The 15,891-nt window shown below is 48.6% G+C and overlaps 3 protein-coding genes across 5 annotated transcripts in view; 2 read left to right on the top strand and 1 right to left on the bottom strand.

Annotated features, from left to right (window-relative positions):
* Positions 1–5,757, top strand: part of Spag7 (sperm associated antigen 7) — a 29,549-nt gene extending 23,792 nt beyond the window's left edge. The window contains exons 2-8 of one of the 2 annotated variants that reach the window (XM_048798360.1): positions 193–273; positions 4,028–4,095; positions 4,426–4,514; positions 4,641–4,725; positions 4,850–4,939; positions 5,079–5,235; positions 5,334–5,757. In XM_048798360.1, the coding sequence (XP_048654317.1) occupies positions 222–273; positions 4,028–4,095; positions 4,426–4,514; positions 4,641–4,725; positions 4,850–4,939; positions 5,079–5,235; positions 5,334–5,443 (651 nt within the window). In that variant the 5' untranslated portion in view covers positions 193–221 and the 3' untranslated portion in view covers positions 5,444–5,757. Of the gene's footprint in view, positions 1–40; positions 274–4,027; positions 4,096–4,425; positions 4,515–4,640; positions 4,726–4,849; positions 4,940–5,078; positions 5,236–5,333 lie in introns of those variants that run through there. The other variant, XM_015505898.1, reaches the window with a different exon arrangement.
* A 932-nt stretch (positions 5,758–6,689) lies between these two features.
* Eno3 (enolase 3) lies at positions 6,690–12,804 on the bottom strand. Of its 2 annotated transcripts, XM_015506003.2 has the most exons (12): positions 12,680–12,804; positions 11,978–12,064; positions 11,607–11,702; positions 11,393–11,451; positions 11,159–11,228; positions 10,629–10,762; positions 8,886–9,108; positions 8,575–8,772; positions 7,936–8,137; positions 7,121–7,229; positions 6,925–6,983; positions 6,690–6,841 (listed from the first exon to the last, which is right to left on the bottom strand). In XM_015506003.2, the coding sequence occupies exons 2-12, from the start codon at positions 12,060–12,062 to the stop codon at positions 6,772–6,774; spliced, it is 1,305 nt and encodes a 434-aa protein (XP_015361489.1). In that variant the 5' UTR covers positions 12,063–12,064; positions 12,680–12,804; the 3' UTR covers positions 6,690–6,771. The 2 variants fall into 2 exon arrangements, with proteins under 2 accessions (XP_015361489.1, XP_015361490.1); XM_015506004.1 differs by lacking the exon at positions 12,680–12,804 and having other exon boundaries at positions 11,978–12,065.
* Positions 12,061–15,693, top strand: Pfn1 (profilin 1). Its single transcript, XM_015505879.2, has 3 exons — positions 12,061–12,078; positions 14,317–14,509; positions 15,296–15,693. The coding sequence occupies exons 1-3, from the start codon at positions 12,061–12,063 to the stop codon at positions 15,391–15,393; spliced, it is 309 nt and encodes a 102-aa protein (XP_015361365.1). The 3' UTR covers positions 15,394–15,693.
* Positions 15,694–15,891: the final 198 nt, after the last annotated feature.

The raw sequence follows: 15,891 nt of genomic DNA, 5'->3' as shown, positions 1-15,891 counted from the left end.
CCTCTATCTGCGGGGATCCGGGAAGGGGCCTCACCAACGGAGGGGGAGGTGCCACGCGTGCGGCAGGCCTCGGATCAGCGCACCAGCGGAGCGGGCGCGTACTTTTTTCGCCTCCGACGTGTTTCCGGCCTTAAAGGCATTTCGCCCTTCCCTTTAAGACGCACCGCCCCCTCTCAGTCACTCCCAAGATGGCGGACCTACTGGGCTCCATCCTGAGCTCTATGGAGAAGCCACCCAGCCTCGGTGACCAGGAGACTCGGCGCAAGGCCCGAGGTGAGGATCCCAAATTCACAACCGCCTTTCTTCGCTCGGTTCTCGGGACTGCAGTCTTCCTTATTTGGACGATGCCGCCTCCTGAACCCCGCAAGACCCCTCACAGGCCCCTTCTGAGACCCTCAGAGTCCCTAAAAGGGCTGCCGGCCCGCCCGCTGTCCTTAGCGGATGATGATTGGCTACCTAAAACCTGGCTCCAGCCTCCTGCCTCCTTTTCTTTGCCCTGGCCTTCCTCAGTCCTTGTTTCCAATTGGCCAATACGCCCGCCTGTCCGCTGCTGGCGAGTTCTGATTGGCAGAATGCCTCCAATCCTTCCTCATTCGTTCCTTTTTCGATTGGGGGATGGCGTGCTGCGTTTCCCGACCCCACCCACCTCCAAATCTATTCTGATTGGGTTCAGGACATGTTCATCTACAATCCTTTCACTGCTATTAGCTATCTCAACTTAAAGCTCTACCTCCTGAATGTTGTTGGATCTTCTTGACCCACCCCATCCTCAGCACCTCCCATTGGCTGCTAGGTCCTTTGCGTCCCGATGCTCCTCCTCCTTATTTTAACCCAGTACCTTCTGTCTGTCCAATAATCCTTTTCCCAACTGCAGCGTTAAATTCCCGAGCTGCCCAGGGGGATCGTGATGTTGATTGGAGGGATAAGAATGCCCCGGTGGGTCCGATTTGCCGTAGTCTCCCCGCCTGTGCTTTCCGAGTAGCTTCCCAGCAGGCGGCCTCGAGTTCGGCAGCCAGCCTAGGGCGCGGCCCTGCGGGTTAGTAGAGGCCTCCCCAGGGTTGCTTGTGCTGCAGCTTGTTAAGTAGCCTAGCGGAAAGCCCGCCTTGGAGAGGACACCACCTCCAACCCTGGGGGTCCTGACTGAACGAGCTCGGTCCTAGCCACCAGATCCCCGTCTGCCCCAAGGACGCAGGGCAAGCAGAACGCCTCCAAAGTGCTCCAAGGTCCCCTATATCTAAATATTGCCCCTTATTTACTGAACGCCTACTAGGGGTGTTTCTCAAGGAGCGCGCAGTTCCGTCTGAGACGCTCATTTAATTGAAATGGTCACAAAGAACTTTAATAATGCATTGAATAAGTGCTTTGAAAAAAATATATATTTTTATATGTATTTGAGAAAAAAATATATATTTATATTTGGCGGTCCTAACCTTGTCTGCAGCCAAGGTTTGAAGAATAGATTCAGTAAATGAGGTAAGAGTAGAGTGTTAACAGAGAATAAGTGTATTTGAAAGCTCTCAAAGGCAAGGAGCACATAGGGAAGGAGGAATTGGAATTATTTAATGCTCAGGATGACTGGATGATCACTAACAGCAGTTGATACACTAGGAAAATTCAGTTCAGTCACTTGCCTGAGATCACGTGATTAGTAAGTTACAGAGTTTCAAGCCCAGGTATGACTTTTAACCTCTGGTCTTTTATTATTTAGATTTTTTATATGCATTATCTATGGATCCCTTTTAAGTCTGAGATATTGACGAAAGACTATTCTTTATGACGTGTTGTATTTTATATAATGTGTAATATTCTTCTGTGTAGTGAATTTTCTGGAGCATTAAAAATGAATTAGCAGTCTGTAATCCCAGCGGCTCAGGAAGCTGATACAGAAGGATCAGGAGTTCAAAGCCAGCCTCAGCAAAAGCAAGGAGCTAAGCAACTCAGAGAGACTCTGTCTCTAAATAAAATAGAAATAGGGCTGGGGATGTGGCTCAATGGTCGAGTGCCCCCTGAGTTCAATCCGCAGAACAAAAAAAAATAATAACAATCAGCAGGGCCCTGCACAGGGTTGCTCGCCTGAATCACAACAATTCAGGAGGCTGAGGCAGGAGGATCTCTAGTTCAAAGGCCGCCTCAGCAGATTAGTGAGGCACTTAGCAACTCAGGGAGACCCTGTCTCTAAAGAAAATATTTTTAAAAAAGGCTGGGGGTGCTGGGGTTATGGCTCAGTGGTGGAGCACTTGCTCACACATGTGAGGCACCGGTTTGATCCTCAGTACCACATAAAATAATAAATAAAGATACTTTGTCCATCTACAACTAAAATATATATATTATGTATATTTATATATAACATACTGTATGTGTGTGTGTATATGTATATATTTAAAAATATATATATTTAAAAATCTTTTTTAAAAAGGGCTGGGGATGTGGCTCAATGGTTAAGCATCCCTGGGTTCAATCCTCAGTACCAAAAAAAGAATTAGCGAGGGGTTTCCCCCATATTTTTTATATAGTTATTGAATTTCTGGTGTGTGCTCTTACATGTTCCACAAAAACTGATAACTAAAAGCTTTTGAATATTATATACATTCAGAGGGCATTTATCCAATGTGCATTCTTACATGGCTTTGAAAAGATGAGGGCCACCTAAGGCTTTCCATACTCTTTATATTCATGAGGCTTCTCTTTAGTGTGCATCCTTACATTTTTGCAGAGATTAAACCTATGTTATTAACTATAATCTTATACCACTTCCCCAGATGTAGAGAAGCCTGGAAAACCAGATAGAAAAAAAAGCAGTAACCAAGATAGGATGGTTACTGATGACCAATAAGGTCAGAGGGATGAGAGCTTCGAGGCTGTTAGGTGTGGGGCCTGGAAGATAACTAGACAGAAGATTAACAGGGTCCCTGCCCTCCAGGAGCTCATAGTCTGGGAGGAAAGGCAAGCAAATAATAAGTTATAGTATGTTAGTTTTCAGTTTATGCTGTAGTGAGTATCTGAACCAAATATGCTTGGTAGAAGAAGTACCTCTGACTCATGGTGGATATCAATGTTTGCAAGAGGAGGAAAAGTATTCCAAGCATACGGAACAACAGGTGCAAAGGCACGGAATGATTAGAAGAATGGAAAAAGGTTTGTTGCAGCTGGAGGTGGGAATTCATATCCTGTGGAAGAAATGGACCTTAAGGATTTGAAACGGCGAGAGGTGAGGGTATGATATTTCAGGCTGAAGAGCAGAAGGAAGAAGGGATATGTGTTCAAATCTCAAGAGGCAATAAAATCACATCATGGGGGAAGAGAAGAATAAGGGCCCAGGTTAGGAAGGTAACCCCCTTGGGGCTGGGGATGTCACTTAGTGGTAGAGTTCATGTTTAGTGTGCTATAGACCCTAGGTTTGATCCCAGCACTGTGCGCACACGCAAGTCCCCACTCCTCCGGGGCACAGGGGATCTGATGTAAAGGCAGGATCTGAGGAAAGGGAGGAGAGTTTAATAAGACTCCAGGGTGGAAGTTCTGTTCCAGTTATACCTTGAACACCTATATCCTCAAAGGAGAAGAGTGTTAGATGAGCATTTCAGCCTTGTCCTGTCTGTAAAAGTGGGAAGTGGAGAGTACTTACAAAATATAGAAAGTTAAATCATTTCCCCTTTCCCATGAGACAATGAGATAATAAAATCAGAGGCCAGGGGCTTAGTCACCTTGCCTCCCCAGGTGCCTTACATTGTGGGCATTAAACAAATATTCATTAGTTTTCCAGTAAGGTTGGTAAATGAGATTAAACATGATTCTGGTCTCTGTCAGATCTACTAAACTGTGAGCTCTTAAAGGACAAAATTGTGTTTGAATCGTCTTGGTACCCCAGGGCCTTTGCACAGTGCCAGGTATATAATAAACATCAGTAAATGCTTGGTGAATAAACAATAATCCACCTCCCACTGGACGCTAGACTTTCTTTGAAGCCTGACACACTCCCCACCCATGCTTCTAGCCCTGGCCTCATGCTGCCATTTCTCACCCCCAGAGCAGGCTGCCCGCCTGAAGAAACTACAAGAGCAAGAGAAACAACAGAAAGTGGAGTTTCGTAAAAGGGTGAGAACAACTGGAGAGATCAAAGGCAGCCTCTAGAAGGATTTCAAATAAGTTAGAGTTAAAAAGTTGAGGGCTCAGTTACATTGAAAATGTCTCAAGATGGGTTGGGGATATAGCTTAGTTGGTAGAGTGCTTTCCTCGCATGCACAAGGTCAGGGGTTCAATCCCCAGCACCATTAAAAAAAAAAAAAAAAAGTCTCAAGCCTAAAAGCCAGTGGCATGAAGGCTGGGGAAGGTGTGGGGAGGCAATGAAGGCCACTGGCCCAACTGGGGAAAGGGATATTTGGGTGGATCCATCTCTCATATCTTCTTCCCTTTCCTTCTCCCAAGATGGAGAAAGAGGTGTCAGATTTCATCCAAGACAGTGGGCAGATCAAGAAAAAGTTTGAGCCTATGAACAAGATAGAGAGGAGCATCCTGTGAGTGTGACTGGTTTGTGGGAGGCAGGAAACGGGGAGCATGAGGGTCAAGGGGGATCCCTCCAGAGGAGAACACTAGGCTCCCTTATGACTCAACAGTCTTTGTCTTGTGCCATCCCTTCCCAGACATGATGTAGTGGAAGTGGCTGGCCTGACATCCTTCTCCTTTGGGGAAGACAATGACTGTCGCTATGTCATGATCTTCAAAAAGGTAAAAGGCCTGAGCTTCTCACTCTCATCTCTTCCCTTTTCAGCCTGTTCCCCTGATACCTGGGGGAGAGGCATGAGATTAAACACTGTATGGACTCCTGACTCCACTATTCTCTTCTTCCCAGGAGTTTGCACCCTCAGATGAAGAGCTGGACTCCTACCGTCATGGAGAGGAGTGGGACCCCCAGAAGGCAGAAGAGAAACGGAAGCTGAAGGTGAGCTGTGCCTGGCAGCTGCAGTCCATTAGCCTGAAGCCCTGCAGCCCTGCAGCCCATTAGCCTCACCTGGAAGGGGTCAGGGTCAGGGTCAGCCTCCTGAGCACCGAGCACCAGTGCTCCACCTTTGTGCCCCTAGGAGCTGGCTCAGCAGCAGGAGGAAGAGGCAGCCCAACAGGGACCTGCAGTGGTGAGCCCTGCCAGTGACTACAAGGACAAGTACAGCCACCTCATTGGCAAAGGAGCAGCCAAGGATGCGGCCCACATGCTACAAGCCAACAAGGCCTATGGCTGTGGTGAGCCATAGTGGGGCTAGGGGAAACCTGGGGAGCAGAGCACAGGATGGGAGGGGAGTGGAGGCTGATGTTCTGTCCACCTTCCCGTCCTCCCCCAGTGCCTGTGGCCAACAAGAGGGACACACGCTCCATTGAAGAGGCCATGAATGAGATCCGAGCCAAGAAGCGTCTGCGGCAGAGTGGGGAAGAGTTGCCAACTACCTCCTAGGCTCCCCACCCAGCACTCTTTGACCTCTGGGCAGGACAGGAGGCAGGGAGGGACAAGGCTGCTGCTATTAGGACCCATCCTGGAGCCCCACCTCCTAACCGCCTCCTGCCAGCTGTCACTCAGGCTGGGGGGAAGCAGGTGTTCGATGTGTCACTGTTGGAGCTTGGATATGTATGTGGTGTGTGTGTTTGTGTGAAAGAAGAGTGTGAATGTGTAAGTGGGTATTTAATCTGTATTATTCTTTGTTCTTCTTGGAACTTCCTTCCCCATGGGGCTGGGGTTACTTTACATTCAATAAACACTTTTTGACCCAATGTCCTGGTTTGTTTATACATAAAAAAGTAGGTCCTAGAGCTACTGCAAAGAAGAGGAGAAACAATTTCAGTACACAGGATACAGTTTCTATTGGTGAAAGTCAAAGGTGGCCAACTATTGGCACTATTGTTGAGAGCACGATTGCTGGAGCCAAATGGCCTGCCAACTGTTAACTCTGCAATTTTGGGTAAGGGATTTTTTTTTTAACTTTATGTGCCTCATTTTCCTCACCCATAAAAATGGGGTAATATGATAACTGTCTGGCAGGATTACGTAAATTGATATAATTACCGAGAATACTTCCAAAATTTTATTTTTTCATACTTGGGATTGAACTCAGGGGTGCTCTATCACTAAGTGATTCCTTCAGCCTTTTTTATTTTATTTTAAGACAGGGTCTTGCTAAGCTGCCAAGGCTAGCCTTGAACTTGCAATCCTCCTGCCTCAGCCTCCCAAGAAGCTTGAGATTACAAGCATGTGCTTCCATAGCCTTGTAAGCCCTGAAGTAGCAGCTGCTCTCATTACCACTCATCCTCACAAAGCAGTATGGCTGTGGCCTTTTCTCCACAGTATAATCTCAGGCCATTTAATGCAGCTCAGTGACAGGCCTACCCCAGCTGCCCCCTCACAGTGGTGGCAGGACCTTCAGTGCTGCTCTAGAGCAGATTCACTAGAGCTGATTCCTTGCTACATCAGCACCTCTTGAGCTGCATTTCACATACCGGACTGGCTTTCCCCAGCTTCCTTCCAAAGTGTGAACTTCTCTGTTCTAGATCCACCCAGCTTCCTCTGGAGGGCCTCACTTCCTCCTGTCTTAGCAGGTTACACATCTGTTCTCTGCTTCCCTTCCCTCCCCCAACCTGTCCACCTTCTGTCTTTCCCAGCTCAAAGCGTCTCCTTTTTCCCTCCCACAAACACGCACACTATGATCTACTTTGGCACCAGTGTTTATTTCATGGGAAAGGGCTTGGAGGCCTGGGTCTGTCCAGTGGGTTCCTTGGGCCTCCAGCTTCTCACTTGGCCTTTGGATTACGGAACTTTCGTCCAGCAAAGACAGCTTTGTCCCCAAGAGCCTCCTCAATCCTATAACACAAAAGTCAGAGCTGCCACCTTCCCACCTAGTAGACCCCAGCTCCCCAATGTCCAGGCCACTGTCCCAGCTGTACCTCATGAGTTGGTTGTATTTGGCCAGACGTTCTGAGCGGCAAGGGGCACCAGTCTTGATCTGGGATAGCAAGTAGGATTTGGAAGGTTGGGTGAGGTTGGAGAGGTTAAGCTTGGCCCCAAGGGAACAGCCTATGGTAGCATGCAATTCAGGGGCAGGCAGAGAACCCCAAGAACACTTGGTCAAATCCTGAGTACCTGTCCTGTGCAGAGGCCCACCACGAGATCAGCAATGAATGTGTCTTCAGTCTCCCCAGAGCGGTGGCTCACCATTACCCCCCAGCCGTTAGACTGAGCCAGTTTGCAGCTGAATAGAGGAGGATATTTAGTGAGGTCTTGTGTGACCTCCTCAGTGGGAAAGCTAGGGGCTATGTAGGGCTTTTCCCTTCTGCTTTTGGTAGTGGGCATGTTGCAGAGAAGACAGCGACTAAGTTCTTTGGGAAGTAGGAGAGAAGAGATTTCTGGTCTTGACTAGGGCTCCTGAGATGCTCCTAGAGAGAACAGAACTTTGGAGACAAGAATGGATAGGCTGGGGAGGAAGAACAAGGCAGGGCCAGAGCAGTAAAGTGGGTCAAGCCAACTGTTAGTTAAAGCCTTGAAGACAAGAAGATATGGGTGAAGCTGGGTGGGTAATGGCACACGCCTGTAATTCTAGTGGCCCAGGAAGTTGAGGCAGGAGGATCACAAGTTCAAGCGGGCCTCAAAATAAAAAATTAAAAGGGCTGGATTTGTCGCTCAATGGTTAAGCATTCCTGAGTTCAATCCCCAGAATAAAATTAAAAAGAAGGTATAGGTGAGGCGAGGATGTAGCTCAGTGGTAGAGCACTTGCCTAGCATGTGCAAGGCCCTGGGTTCCATCACCAGTACCACAAAAATAAAAGAAAAAGAAAATGGTGTGGGTGGGTCAGGTGCTAGGGAAAGGTAGACTTGGATTAATGGTCAAGACTTGATAGAGTGGGCCGAGCTAGGGCAGAGGGTGGCCATGGTGAGCCCCAGAGTCAGGAGGCACTTACGCCTGGATGGATTCAGTCACTGAGCCGATCTGGTTGACCTTCAGCAGTAGGCAGTTGCAGGCCTTCTTCTCAACGGCCTGGGCAATCCTCTTGGGGTTGGTGACCGTCAGGTCATCCCCCACGATCTGGATGTTCACCCCCGAGAGGAATGAGGTCCATGTGGCCCAGTCATCCTGGTCAAAGGGGTCCTCAATGGAGACCACTAGTGAGGGTAGAGGGCAGTCAGAGTTAGTCAGAATGCACCTCATGGGAAGATGACAGATAACAGAATCTAGATTGGGACTGACCTGGGGCTGAGGATTGGAAGGACCTGAGTCATGGCAAAGCAGGGCACTAATATCAGTGCATTAGACAATTGCAGGGGACTTGGGCAGACCATGGGAACACCTTGAATTCCACTGAGATACATCCTCAGTCTTTTATAGTTTTTAAAATTTTGGGACGGGGTCTTGCTAAATTGCCCTTGAACTTGCTTTTTTTCTTTTTGAGCATAAGAATAGGATCTATTCAAGTGAGAAGAAAAGAGACTGAGTTCCCACAGGACCCAACAGGGGTTGCCCTAGCCTTAAGCATTCAATCCTCTTGCCTCAACCTCCCAAGTAGCCAGGATTACAGGGATGCACACGGCGCCTGGCTCACCAGGATAGTTTTTGATGAAGCTCTTGTAAAGTTCTCCAAGCTTCTCCCCTGTGATGTGCCGGGCAGGATCATCAGGTGACTTGAAGTCAAGGTCATACTTCCCATTGCGATAGAATTCAGATGCCGCCACATCCATGCCAATCACCACCTTGTCTGGATAACCAGCTGCCTGAATGGCTGTCTTCAGCAGCTCCAGGGCTGGGAGGGGAGCAAGAGAAGACCTGAGATTCCAGTGCCCTTTGTCTCTGAACCCTTTCCTCCCCTTCCCCAGGAATCCAGGGGTTTTGTACCCCAGGGTGCTCAGCTCCTACCCTCATTATTCTCCAGGATGTTGGGTGCGAAGCCGCCCTCGTCCCCCACATTGGTGGCATCTTTCCCATACTTGGACTTGATGACCCCCTTGAGGTGGTGGTAGACTTCGGCACCAATGCGCATGGCTTCCTTGAAGGAACTGGCTCCCACAGGCAGAATCATGAACTCCTGCATGGCCAGCTTGTTTCCAGCATGGGAGCCCCCATTGATCACATTGAAGGCCTGAGATGTGGAGAGGGTACTCAGACCTGGGGCATGAGGGATCAAGCTGGGCTGGGTACTCAAGATTGAACACTGGCTTCCCTACTTACTAGCTGAATGGTCTAAAATGAGTAATTTTCCTCCTCAGAGCCTTTTTTTTTTTGGTACTGGGGATTGAACTCAGGGGCGCTCGACCACTGAGCCACAACCCCAGCCGCATGTTGTATTTTATTTAGAGACAGAGTTGCTTAGCACCTCGCTTTAGCTAAAGCTGGCTTTGAAATCCTGATCCTCCTGCCTCAGTCTCCCAAGCCCTTGGGATTATAGGCCTGTGCCACCATGCCCGGCATCAGAGCTATTCCCCCTCCTTTCTAAAAAATGGGGATAACACTAATTTCCCTATAGGATATTTTTTTTTCTTTTTTGGTATTATTGGGGATTGAACCCAAGGCCTAGTGCATATTAGGCAAGTGCTCCACCAATGAGCCACATCTCCAGCCCTTTTTATTTCAGAGACGATGTCTTACTAAATTGACCAGGCCCTGATGATCCTCCTGCCTCAGCCACCCGTGTAGCAGGGATTATAGGTGTATGTCACCATGCCTGGCCCTGTAGGATCTTTTGCTAAAAATTAGAGAAACTGAATATAAAATTCTTAGTATGTTTCTGGTATATAAGAGTGAACACTCTTTATTTCACCCCTCTTGGGACTGAAACTGGGCCTTGCACATGCTAGACAAATGCTCTATCACTGAGCTACATCCCCAGCTATTTTTATTTTTGAGACAGAGTCTCACTATGTTGACCAAACTGGCCCCCAACTTTTGATCCTCCTACCTCAGTCTCCTGAGTAGTTGGCTAAATAGCTGAAACTTTCATGGCACTGTTCTAAGAGCTTTACATAAATTAACTCAAAACCTAATTTACATGAATTCTCAAAACACCTCTATTAGCTGAGTACTACTATTACTTTCCACTTTATAGAGGAGGAAACTGAGGCATAGAGAGGTTAAATAATTTGCCTAAAATCACACAACTAATAAATATGCAAGGCCAGGTTTAGAACCCAGCAGTTCCTCTCTGGAGTCCATACACTTACACAATCTTCCTAATAAGTAACAGTAAATGGTAACATTATTATTGAGATTAAATTCAAAGGGTTTCCATTAAGAGGGCATTGGTTTAATAAGGACTTGAGAGATACAAAGAAAATACCAAGTTCCTTGCCATGAAGAAGCTCTCTATCTAATGGGGGCTGGAGGAGCAAGGGTAAAATGAGGTCAGAGTTATGGAGCCTGGGATTGGAATGTGAAGGAACCAGGTTACACAGCCAGGAAAGGAAGCAGAGGGGCTTAGGGAATGTTTGGATTGTGGGAAAGGAGGGGCTAGAGCGTTAGCGCAGCTGAGGAGTTTGGATTTCAGGAAACCACTTCTTTGGAGCAGGATCCGAAAGGTAGATTTTCCAAAGGCTGCTTAAGTACCCCTCCTTGGGTGGGGGCAGTACTGACAACCTGGGATTTGGCAGTAGCTACCACACTCACAGGCACTGGGAGTACGAGGTCAGGGTTCCCTGCAAGATCTGCGATGTGTCGGTAAAGCGGGACGCCCTTCTCGGCTGCTCCAGCCTTACACACCGCCAAGGACACGCCCAGGATGGCATTGGCCCCAAATTTGGCTGAAAGGAAGAAAGTGGGAAAGAAGGATGAGAGCTTTCCCTGCAGGGTTTGGCATTATTTCCTTGAACCCCCCTTTGGTCACCCCAGAGAGAATCTAAAGCTCCAAACCACTGAGCATTTAAAGTTTATTAACAGATCTCTCCCCAGTAGCCTGAAGGAGCTCTGAGAGTCCCCACCCCAGGGGGATGTGTCAGCTTCGCATCTGTCCACAACCAGCCCAGGCTTGGCAGAGGACAGACCTCAGGAAATGCCTGTGGAATGAATAAAAAAGCCATCCAGCTCTGGTGTACCCCAGAATATGGGATGCAGAAAGAGCCCGAGCCAGACCTCAGCCTCTGGGGTCTGTCTACCCATCTCACACCCCATTCCTTCCCCACCTCTGACCTTTCACTCACACTTATTCTCAGTCCCATCCAGCTCAATCATAAATTTGTCAACTTTTTCTTGATCCACAACACTTAATTTCTGGAAAGACAGGTTTGAGGAGGAGAGGACAGAGGTCAGATTTTTCAGGAGTCAGTGTATGTGCAGAAGGAAGGACAAATGAAAATATTTGGGGGAGAGGAACTGCCTGGGTGAGGCTCAGGAGCACAGACAGGAGGGAAGGGGGAGCTGGCTTCAAAACTTGCCTTTTCCAGCAGAGCAGGGCCCAGAGTCTTATTGATGTGCTCCACAGCCTTTAGTACTCCTAAAGGGCCGAAGAAGGAGGTTCAGATTTCTAAGTCAACCAGAGCGCTTCCCATGTACCCCATCTTCTTAAGGATTTTGGGTTCCAGTCCTCTATCCCTGTGTGCCCATGTCCTGAAAACACCCACACAGGTTCTTGCGTAGGCCTTAGCTTACCTTTCCCTAGATATCGTGATTTGTCTCCATCTCTCAGTTCCAGAGCTTCATAGATACCTGTGGAAGCTCCGCTGGGCACAGCTGCTCGGAATCGACCTGAGGCAAGAGGGATTGGAAGATCACAGAGTTCCACCCACCCTCTCACCCACCACAAAGGGCTGAGTTCTCCTCCCTGAGTCCAGGGAGAGGAGACATTGCGAGAAACTCCCTCTTCTCCCAGCTCCAGGGCCAAGTTGGAAAAAGAGGGCCTGGGGAAAAGTCTGGGGAGGGGGACCTCAGAGAAAGAACAGGTTGTAGTATGGAGCTCGGGGACAAAGGGCACATGCGGTTGGAATCTTCAGAAGCAAATCAATTCGATGGGCCTGTGTTACCCTTGGCAGTGTACAGGTCCACCTCCACCGTGGGGTTACCCCTGGAGTCCAGGATTTCCCGGGCAAAGATTTTCTGCATGGCCATGGCTGCACAACAAGAGGTGAGTGTGGACAGTTGATCCCTTGGGGAACCAGAAATCCCTTGCCCTTTAAGAGTCTTCCCCACCCCAAGAAGGCAGGTGCTGGAGCTAAAAATACCCCATAAAAAGGTCACAGACCAGAGAGACAGGCACAGCCCCCTCCCCCACTCAGAACAGTTCCTATTGCACCTTCCTATCCTAAGAATTCAGGGGCCTCTGCCTTGTAACTCCTCAGATTGCACCACTCCCTGAGCCCCCACCTCCCCCCAAAGCTGCACTTGCGCCTCTCCTTCCTTCTTCTTCTCAAGTAATCTGTTCCTAGTGAAACTGGAGTTTTCCTCTATTATTCTTATTTTTCTGCTCCTAAATCCTGGCAGGCCCCAAATTCTCTACCAGGCTCCAACTCTTAACCACGCTTCTCTATTCATCCCTACTCTCTTTACAGCTTCCTTTCTCCATATCCTTGGGTACTCCAGTGTTTGTGCATACTGCTTACTCTAGCCCCACCACTCTCTTTCAAGCTCTCCCCAGTCCCAAGAGAAAAAGAGATGAAATTTCCCCCACTTCTCTAAAGGGGAACCACCCGCATCTCCACACCCTGGAGCTGTAAGTTTCACCAGACCTGGGATGTCTTCCCTGGGGCTTTGGATGGAGCTCCAAGTTAGATGGCAGCTGGGACAGTGTCAGCTCACCCCCTCTCAGGCTGGGCATTTATCCCCTGCCACCCTGTCCCCCAGCCAGCCCCGCCTCTCTCACTCCATCCTCCCTCCTCCACACTGGGCTGGCAGCCAAGTGCCCACTACTGCCTAAAGCAGCCTTTGGCCCTCGGGACCTGCCCCCTTCCCAGAGATTAATGACTACCCTTCCCGTTCTCTGTGCCCCCCAATAAAGTTCCTATTTTTAATTCCACCCCTTGAGAGGTGCAAAGGAGAGGATTCAGACTGGGGGGTCTCTCTCATCCCCAGGATTATATTCCCCTTTTGCAAAGGTTAAAGAGGAACTAGTGCCCTTTAGGAAAGGCCAGGGGTAACCTGAACCCTGCAGGGCTGGGGAGGGGGCCTGGACGAGGGGCTGCAGGATTGACATTCACAGGAGCTCAGCTCATCAGCAGGACTCCGCCCACAGCAGGGGGAAGGGACTGGAGATGGTGGGCAAGGTCTTAAGTGGAAACCCCCCACTTACCCACAAGGCGAGAACGCCTCACCTTTTAGGGTCCTCTTAAGGCGCCACCCCATCCTAACTCTCTCCTGGCCAGCGAAGGCGGGGGGGGGGGTAAGGAAGGAGGCCGGTAGACGAATTTAGACTGGCCCTGAGAGCTGGCCCGGCGCCCGACTGATAGTGCTGGGACAGCATTTGTTGTCCAGTGCGGATCTTTTCGGTCAGGAACCCCTTTTCATATAGACTATGAGTGCTTCAACGCGCGGCCCCTGCCCATCAATGAATGGTGTTAAATCAGGAGTGAAAGAAATGAATGAACGGGAGAAGGGGATGGCTCTTTGTAAGCATCTGGACGCCTGGGGCCGGTCCTACTGACTGCTTGCAGCACTGCAGTCTCTGCACTTGGTAACTCCGCCTTGCCGGGTATCGGGGGAATGTGGGGTCTGCCCCAAGTTTTCCAGCAGCCCGGGCTGGTCGGCGGGCGCGAATCACTGGGCGCCTCGCTCCAAGTGAGAGGCCANCCCTGGGGTATCTAGACCCGAGAATTGAGCTTGCCAGTTCTGTTTAACCACCCCCTTCAAAACTTTTCCTACTTCCTGGAAAGCCCCCAGGGTCTGTTTCCTCATCTTGAGACATAGATACCTGGATCTAAACTCTTAGGTTATTTGGAGACCCAGGCGTCCGGGTTCCTAACATCTGCAGAACCTTTGACCAAATAAGGGCAAAGTTGCTTTCTCTTGCTTTGCCCGCCCCTTCCCTTCCCCTCTCCGCTTCTGCTTTTCCTGAAGGAGAGTTCTGAGCATCCAAAGGTTCCCCACTTTCCTTACTGGCTTTTCCCCCCCTTATATTTCCTGAATTTACTTTCCATATGAAAACACTGAGATCTGCTTCTTAAGAGGAATATGTTATCCCTTCATCCCTGGTCCCATTTAGAGGGTTTGAGGATCATGCTCTTTTTCTGAAACAACTTTCCACAGTACTGAATTTCTGATTTCATTGACCAAGATATAGCTCCCAAAGCAGTAGGAGGAGGTAGGTTTCTAGAGAACAAAGTGAAGAACTTGGTGCATTATCTTCATGGGTGCTCGATTCCTCTTCTAGCCAGCTGAGGTTGGTGTCCTGGTTGGCAAAGACCGGTCAAGTTTTTTCGTGAATGGGCTGACACTTGGGGGCCAGAAATGTTCTGTGATCCGGGACTCACTGCTGCAGGATGGGGAATTTACCATGGATCTTCGTACCAAGAGCACCGGTGGAGCCCCCACCTTCAATGTCACTGTCACCATGACTGCCAAGAGTGAGTTTCTCTATTTTATCCTTCTTCTACATCTGAGATATACCTAATGTACCTCTTTCCATTCATCTTGGGGACTTTTTCTGTGTGACTTTGTTTTTAAGAGGGTCCAACCAGTGTTCTACTCCCTATCTGCTAGAAGCCTGGATAGTCCCTCTAGTTCCAGTTCTGTCTCAGTTCCTCATCTTATGAAGAAGTTGAACTGCATTGCCTTTTTTTTTTTTTTCTTTCAGTACTGAGGATTGGACCCTGGGGTGCTTTACCACTCGGTTGCATCCCAAGTTCTCTTGACTTTGAGACAGTGTTGCTAAGTTGCCCAGGCTGGCCTCAAACTTGCAATCCTCCTGCCTCAGCCTCCCAAATTGCTGGGATCACAGGCATATGCCATTGCCACTGGCCCCTATATTACCTTTTTAGTTCTTTCTTGCCTTGAGCTTTTTTAAAGTAGAAACTCGTTTTATTAGAGTAGGTAGATTGTTTGGATCCTAAGCCAGCATTTAGTTCTGATCTTTTCAGCTCTTCGTTAATCACTTCTGGCCTGAACACAGGAGTCTAGAGTCTGAGCTTTGACCCCTAAATTTTAGTTTGTTCCTCTCTAGCCTTTAAGCTTGATTTTTCTCCTTTGAAAAGCCCTATTGTTTCAGGTTGACTGACAGCCTGCCTGTGTGGGGGGGGGTTGGGAGGGATGAGGTTGGGTTACAGCCCCCAGGGCTGGACAGCTGCTGAACAGCTGGCAGAGGGGGTGGAATTGTGACACCTGGGTCCTAGCCTCCTTTCTCTTTCCTCCAGCGCTAGTCCTGCTGATGGGCAAAGAAGGTGTCCACGGTGGTTTGATCAACAAGAAATGTTATGAAATGGCTTCCCACCTGCGGCGTGCCCAGTACTGACCTCTTCTGTCCCTTCCCTCACCACTCCCCACAGCTTTTGCACCCCCTCCTTCCCATACACAGACACCATTTTTATTTTTTGGGCCATTACCCCATATCCCTTATTGCTGCCAAAACCACGGGCTGGGGCCGGGGCCGGGGCTGGGGCTGGATGGAAAGATACCTCCCCCTTACCCATACTCCTCCTGTGTGTGGTTGGAAAATTTTTTTTCTCATTTTTTTTGTGTTTTGGATTTTTTTTTTTTTTTTTTTTTTTGGCTTTTTGTTTTTTTTCTTGAATAAAAAGATTTCTACTAACAAGATTTGCTGTATGATTTGAGGTTAGTATTACAATTCTTATTACACTATATACAGCACAATTTAGCTTATTACACATTATACAGCACAATTTTCATATCTCTGGTTGTATATAAAGTATGTTGACACTAATTTGTGTCTTCATGCATGTACTTTGGATAATGATGTCTATCATATCCGACATCTGTAATCCCTGCACTC

The sequence above is a fragment of the Marmota marmota genome, unplaced genomic scaffold, assembly GCF_001458135.2.
Source record: "Marmota marmota marmota unplaced genomic scaffold, marMar, whole genome shotgun sequence".
Taxonomy (NCBI): Eukaryota; Metazoa; Chordata; class Mammalia; order Rodentia; family Sciuridae; genus Marmota; species Marmota marmota.
Note: the sequence above shows the minus strand (reverse complement) of the source record. Positions and strands in the feature narration are given on the sequence as shown.